The following is a 7,927-nucleotide window of genomic DNA, read 5'->3' on the forward strand; positions in this document are numbered from 1 at the left end:
GGTGTACTCGAGAGTGCGCATCATATTCTTATGGAGTTTGATATTTCGTTAGTCTTAACCAGAATTTTTCGCGGTGAGTAGACGAAGGGGGGATATATAATATATTGACGCACTAATGTAACTATGATATACCACTAGTTCTAATTATTTCGAGCAAAACACCTTTGAAATTCGGTCGTATTATTCATTCACGTTTTTGAGAGTAGCCATTTTGTATAACGAACTGAATAACAATTTAACACTAACACAGTAATACTCAATAACATTAACAGCGCTTGTTTCATCATGCTGTTTTTAGTTGGAAAGTTTTATTGTTACTACTGTTAGTGTTAGACCAAACAGTAACAAGACTAAAAAGTAAATAACTATACCTGTAATTTGGTGTTATTATTAAATTACTTTTGGACTAGCACAATTGATAAAAGTATATAACAAATTACATTGTTATAATATTAGTTGTTTTTCTGTTATCCTATTCGTGATTTATTATTACTTAGATTCAGCATAAAAGTTAAAACTATGAAATATAATTGCCTTCATTCAAATTGTTGGCATTGTCATCATTATGATAAATTTATATTATAGTATAATAATTTAGCGATTTGCCTCAAAACTGGAGAACGTGTAATAATTGTCAATTTTTTTAACTAATGTGCTAATCATGTACTACATATTAACGAAGTCACAATTACTAATTAGTAAGTTACTAACAATAACAGTTTAAGACTGATGTGGTCATTAAAAGGTTCATGTATTTGAATTTTTTCTGATGCACTTACAATTATTTCATGCATGTTTTTACCTCACCTTTTACACTTTACACTGTCAGGGTAGAGTTATACTTATAGTGTGCAGTTATGTTTTTATTTTTTGGAAAAGTTGTGTCATATTTCCTCTCCAGTTTACTTAACATATATATGGCACAAATAAATATTCTAATTAATTTGTTATAAAATATAATAAATAGTGGATTCTACTGCATGTTGTATCAGATTAAGACCAAAGTGGTACTGATGCATGTAGGATCAGATTAAGACCACAGTGGTACTGATGCATGTAGGATCAGATTAAGACCACAGTGGTGCTAATGTGTGTAGGATCAGATTAAGACCACAGTGGTGTTAATGCATGTAGGATCAGATTAAGACCACAGTGGTACTGATGTGTGTAGGATCAGATTAAGGTCATAGTAGTACTAATGTGTGTATGATCAGATTAAGACCACAGTGGTACTGATGCATGTAGGATCAGATTAAGACCACAGTCGTGCTAATGTGTGTAGGATCAGATTAAGACCACAGTGGTGTTAATGTGTGTAGGATCAGATTAAGACCACAGTGGTGCTAATGTGTGTAGGATCAGATTAAGACCACAGTGGTGCTAATGTGTGTAGGATCAGATTAAGACCACAGTGGTGCTAATGTGTGTAGGATCAGATTAAGACTACAGTAGTGCTAATGTGTGTAGGATCAAATTAAGACCACAGTGGTGCTAATGTGTGTAGGATCAGATTAAGACCACAGTGGTGTTAATGTGTGTAGGATCAGATTAAGACCACAGTGGTGTTAATGTGTGTAGGATTAGATTAAGACCACAGTGGTACTAATGTGTGTTGGATCAGATTAAGACCACAGTGGTACTAATGCATGTAAGATCACAGTGGTACTGATGTGTGTAGGATCAAATTAAGACCACAGTGGTACTAATGTGTGTTGGATCAGATTAAGACCACAGTGGTACTAATGCATATAAGATCACAGTAGTACTGATGTGTATGGGATCATATTAAGACCACAGTGGTACCAATGAGCATAGCATCAGATTAAGACTGCAGTGGGCTCGTATGCTACTTAAATTAGAACTGAAAAACTCTCTCTCTTTTTTTTTTTGCATTCAACTTTTACCTACCAAAACAACCTTTTATTAAATATAGTTATTTTAAAATACTACAATTTCCAACTTAACTATTATCTGAAAATACTGTTTTTAAAACATAAAAGTATGACTACTGTAGACCCCTTGGCATTGTGGAGTAAGAGGCAGTTTTTGGTTAATCTGATCCTTTATGCATGTTAAGTAAGTTTTTAATGGATTTACAAGTGTTATTGTGTTAATGTTAGTTTAAACTACTCTAGAAATCCTGTGATGGAAAGCTACAGAACTTCAAGTAGATAGCATTCTAAACCAAGTTATTTACAAACCCGAAGCAGATATATTAACAAGAGCAGGGAATGTCTTCCATGAAACGAGGACCAAACAAACCAAAGGGTAAATAAACCAATTTATAAAACCTTTGATTTGTATGATTTTATTGCTTTAATTGAGATGTATCTTAAAATTTTTTTAAGCATTTTCAGTGTGAACACAAATGATTTATAAAATTGATAAAGACTAGCCTTCAACTTAATCTAGTTCACATCATAACAGTTTATGTTTATGCAATTTGTTAGTGTAGATAACTTTTCAACCACTAATACTGATCTCTGATTTTTTTAGAATTTTCATGAAATGGAGATGATTTGATTATTTCATTAAAACTCAGATGAAATGTATATTCATTCTTACCATTTACTTAATGCTAGTTGAATAAATATATATATTTTAAATTTGTTGATATCATGAGCTCAACATGAATTATGTTGTTTTTTCAGCCCTATATCCCTCAGGTGACTTCATTGCCTTGGGTGAGTTTCCAGCTTAGGACTTTTGCTTTTGTTATGTTATTTTGTTTTTATTTCATTCTTTTAGTAACTAATTTTTTTTTATAAATCTTTTAACAACTTATTTTTATTCTTCTCTTTTTCCTTTTATTTATATTAATTTGTACATACAGAATGAATTCTCTTTTGCCATGTTCCACACTTTGTTGGTTCAATTTTTTCTGTGATGTCCCAGATATTGAAATTAAATATCTTAATAGATATTGGCCCTATTGTAAGTATATTTTATTTCTAAACATTTGGATACAATGACACTTGTATAAATTATGTTTTCTTGTGAAACAGTGTATGTTTCAATAACAATAAACATCATGGTTTAATAAAACTGATGCACATTAACGTATTTCTTGTATATATGGTTCCTATGGTATTAGACTAGCTTACATAAATTCAAGTATCTTAATTTCTAGACTGGTCTAATTGTATGCTCATAGTTTGAGTTTGTTCATGTGAATTTGTGCTGCCAATTTCTTACAGTTGTTTTGAATATAGGTAACTTGTAATATTTTAACATCTCATATTTGGTTAACTAAAATATGGGACTGAAAATGCAGAGATGACTGCTTACACATAATTTTGCACCCTGCAACATTAGGGTATAGCTTTAAAAAAAAAAAAGTTGAGTTTTTATTTCTTTTACAGGTTCTAAAACCTCCAGAACACTAGACATTGGAGAGAGCAAGTCAGCACCTAAGTCACCACTATCTGCAAGTGGTTCTGGAGTTGAACGAAAAAGAGATGGAAGCTCAAGTGGAGGACCTTCAACTTCTCTTCCTTCCAAGAAGCCAAAACTTAGTGGAGCTACTGCATTTACACCAATTGGAAGAGTTGGAACTCAGCTGAAGAAAGAAGTTGGTAAACAAGGCCAGTGGGATTCCACAGCTGTAGAAGGTAAATAGTGACTGTAGAGCCATTAGTTTTGGTTTTAACTACTAAAAGAAATTATATCTTTATTTTACAGTGACTGTAGAGTCATTAGTTTTGGTCTTAACTACTAAAAGATGTTATCTCTATTATTTACAGTGACTGTAGCATCATTAATTTTGGTCTTAACTACTAAAAGAAGTTATCTATTATTTACAGTGACCATAGATTAATTAGTTTGGTTTTAACTACAAAAACAAGTTATTTATATTTTTTAGAGGTACAGAGAATCCATTGTTAAATAAAGATTATTTTATTTTAATATAAATAATTCTTTGTTTTACAATCTTTTTATTCAATAGGTATTTTAAAATATGGTTAATTTTGCCATTAATATCTTGTGTGTCATTTGAATATTTGTTTTCTTGTATCTGAAATATTGAAACATGTTTACTGTGATAGTTCCAGCCTCTGAACTCCTTACCAAAGTTTTGGAAGCAGAAGATTCCAATGATGATGAGAGGGCTGAGAGTCTTCTGTGTGGAGCTGTAAAACAACTGAAGTCCACTCGAACAAAGCCTGAACCAACACTCTACTTGAGTCTGATGTATTTAGCTAAAACAAGACCCCTTATGTTTTGTACTGACATTGTTATGGAAGTGAGTAGAATAAATATTTCATATATGGATAATGTCAAGATCCTCATTTTTTCTTTAATATTGTCTTGAAGAATGACTTTAAAAATATTTACATGAAATTCATGTGGAGGATTAATTAGTGAAGGTGTTTCTTGATTTTCAAATATCAATTTGATTGTTTGTATAGATTTTTAACACATCTAGTTAAAACCATGTGTCACGTCCATGGAAATGTTTAAAGGGATTTCCACGAATATTAATTGCACTGATAGGTTCTTCTGAGCTTTGTTAAAAAAATTAACTATTCATTGTCCTGCTTAAAAGCTCTTATTAACCTTATGTGCACAGGTGGGAGTCAAAGTGTGCAAGCCATGACTTTTTACAGAGTGCCCTTTAATATGATATCATGTATTTGATGTCAGGGTTATCAACTATTCATTTTACCCTACATTACTGATTTAATGACAGTTCGTGGTAGAGGAGAGTCAATACCAGATACTGGAAATAACTATAGATATTCATTTCAGAAGTTCTAGAGTTTATGTAAGTACAATATGCAAACTATATGATGGACAAAAGTATTTTTATTCTTCACATCAATATCACCTTGCACTCTACTTGTTAGAGTCAGACTGAATTTGTCAATTCACAGATGTATTTAGAGAACAAGTACCTTTGTAACTCACCTGATTTTTTATGTAGAACAGACTTGTACATTTTACTTAAAGCTTGCTACATTTTGTGTATACACATAGTAAATTTGGAACTTTAGACAGTATTCCTTCTCCAGTACAGGGTTAGTCAAATAGAACGAGCCTGGGCACAATGGGTTAATGTTGTTAATTATTCATAACCCTTGTTTGTTAGTCTACACGTCCAACTCCATATTCCTGTTTGATAGTAATAGATTAAATTTCTCAAACTTTTTTTTAAGGTATTGGTAAAAAATCAGCTTTCTCAGAAATAATTTACATTTTGCTTTATGTCTTTAAGCTAGTACGAGTTTAAGTTACCTGAATCTCTAATGAAATAGAATGTAAAGGTTTATTTATTTATTTATTCCAATGTAGATAGCATGAGTTCAGGTACATATATAAGAGATTAGTAAGAAAATCTTAATAAGTTTGTTGTGTTAATACATAACAGTCTGAGCAGTATTTTATTATTTTGGAACTTGAGATTTAATGTTTGAATAGTTGGAATAATTGTTATGCAACATGATCAAGGATATCTTATTTTACAAATGACCATTCTTACTCTATCTAGTAAGATGTTATCACTGTTCCATGATGTATATAATTTTGTCTTAGGCTTTTTGTAGCTTATTGAAACGGGATGTGTCGGTGAATTACAAAACAACAAAAGGGAACAGTATGTGGGCTGTTCTGGTTGCAAACATATTACTAGCTGCTTATCATGATGAAGAGAGTTGGCCGGAACTGTTTGTTAAGGTAGGACTTTAGGTTGACATAAAGTTAATTAAATACTTCAAAATTAACTTTTTTGCTTTGAATTAGTATGATTCAAGCTCACTCTTACAAAATAATTGTTTGAATTTATAAATGTCTAGTTGCAGCAATTCCTTTAGATAATTATAATTTAATAGTGTATTCATTTGGTTCATGGAAAATATTTGAAAGTTTAAGAAAAATGATTTCTTTTCTTTGTCCTGGTTTTTAGTTTTAGAACTTGTATAGTTGTAGAAGAACCATTGTGATGGTTTGGTTTTCCACCACTTGCAAGTGGCAGAATTTAAAGGGTGGGCAAAAAAAACCTGATACTAGAATGTTTCAAGTAATTTTCACCTGTTAGTCGCTTGCTGATTCTGCCTTCAATCTTATGTAGTTACTTGCTGTTTTTGCCTTCAATTTGATATAGTTGCTTGTTGGTTTTGCCTTTAAACTTATGTAGTCACTTGCTAGTTTTGCCTTCAAACTTATGTAGTCACTTGGTGGTTTTGCTTTCAAACTTATTTAGTCACTTGCTATTTTTGCCTTCAATCTAACATAGTTGCTTGCTGGTTCTGCCTTTAATCATATGGGTGTGGCTATAGCCATATTTTTTCAACACAATATGAAACTTATTTGCTGGTTTTTTCTCAGGTTTATGTGATCCTTAGGACAATCAAACCATAGCTAACAAGAAAATTAGAAGATTATTTGACAGTAACTCTAGCTGTAAAAATATTCAAAAATTATAGTTTGGTATTTGGATTTCTTGCTGTATCTTTCTAAAGCATCTCTGTTGCATGAATAGTAATGATATCTTCCTATATTGTGAGTGATCAGGGGAAATTTGATACACTAGGCTGTTATAAGGTCTCAAACCAGAATCTATTCCCTGTTTACAAAGTTACCAGACCTATAAATACAAGATAGGGTATTGAATAATGAACAGGGGATAATATTCTTACAAAACAAATTGTCACTGATATATTAGTTTGTCATTTAAAGCTTGATTTAATAAAGAAAGATTTATTTGTTGCACAATGTTTATTAATTAAACTGTTTCAACTTCATCATTTGCTGCTGAAACAGGAGCCATCATATTCATCATTTGGACATCTGTAGATTCATGAAATTAAAGCAACTAAACAAATTTTGAATGAAACCATGAAACTGACTAACATACAAACTTATGTTTTAATTAATGAGGAAAATAACATAGAAATATAGGTTTTAATCAACCAGGAAACTGATTAACATTGAATTCTAGGTTTGATTCATTAGGAAATCAGTATAAACATTTTAAGTCTACACTTGAAGAAATATTATTTAAAAAGTAGTTTACTATTTTAAAACTGTCTTTTTATAATGTGTCAGTTACCACCTTCTGTCGCTGGTGAGCCACCTACATCAATTTAACTAAATTAAGTCAAAACTAGTTGATCACCAGCATCACTTGAAGCTTAGAAGATATGACTAATATAATTGGTTACAGCTCACAAAGTGTCAATATTTTTATCCTTGTGTTACCAATGACAGGGATTAAACCATGTGATCCCAAAAGTTACCCATTTAAAAAACAAATGATTTTTTTTCTCTAAGTAAACATGTTATTTTGAAATAAATACGAGTTTTTAGAGATAAATATATTTCCTAACACACTAAATTGTATTTGTAATAATTTATTTTAACTTTATTTCATTTTGATGACTGTTGTTTTCAAATAAAAAGTAAGTTAAAAGTTAGATGATTAATTAAAATTTGACATGTTAACTTAGGTTTTTGTTGAAGATTCTCTTGGGGAACGAGTATGGGTAGACCATGAGGACTGTAAAGGGTTTGTTGACAACATCTTAATGGCTTTTAAGACAAAAATTCCTCCTAAGAGCATGATGGCACCTGAATTGACTTTCAAGCCTGATGCATGTATGTATCATTGTGTGTTGTTTTTTAATGTATTTGCAAATTATGTTATTAATTGTTACAAAATATCTTTAAATTATAATTAATAATTAATTTATTCCCTTCATCTGAATTTGCGATTCGAATAACCAACATTTTTTGTAGTGAAGACTGCTAAAGTTTAGAAATTTGACTTTTTACACGAACTTTGTTGGGTTTGAAGATAATACACATAACATTGTTCTGAACTTGATGCTTAGTTTTTACCTTAATCCTTTCAAGACAGGTCACGGGTGAAAGGCCATGTCATCTCGTTTATTGACTTGCATTCAAAGTTTTATTGAACTATTATTTCATG

At 31.1% G+C, this 7,927-nt stretch overlaps 1 protein-coding gene across 1 annotated transcript in view; it reads left to right on the forward strand.

Moving 5' to 3' along the window:
• LOC106472264 (integrator complex subunit 1-like) overlaps nt 1-7,927 on the forward strand; it is a gene marked incomplete at its 3' end in the record, with an annotated part of 34,890 nt that continues 26,963 nt past the window's right edge. Inside the window, exons 1-7 of the mRNA XM_013932891.2 lie at nt 1-73; nt 2,136-2,268; nt 2,652-2,684; nt 3,363-3,611; nt 4,047-4,243; nt 5,533-5,673; nt 7,446-7,593. Of these exons, the coding sequence (XP_013788345.1) occupies nt 2,232-2,268; nt 2,652-2,684; nt 3,363-3,611; nt 4,047-4,243; nt 5,533-5,673; nt 7,446-7,593 (805 nt within the window). The remainder of the gene's footprint in view (nt 74-2,135; nt 2,269-2,651; nt 2,685-3,362; nt 3,612-4,046; nt 4,244-5,532; nt 5,674-7,445; nt 7,594-7,927) is intronic.

Source organism: Limulus polyphemus, unplaced genomic scaffold, assembly GCF_000517525.1.
Source record: "Limulus polyphemus unplaced genomic scaffold, Limulus_polyphemus-2.1.2 Scaffold5200, whole genome shotgun sequence".
In the NCBI taxonomy this organism is placed as follows: Eukaryota; Metazoa; Arthropoda; class Merostomata; order Xiphosura; family Limulidae; genus Limulus; species Limulus polyphemus.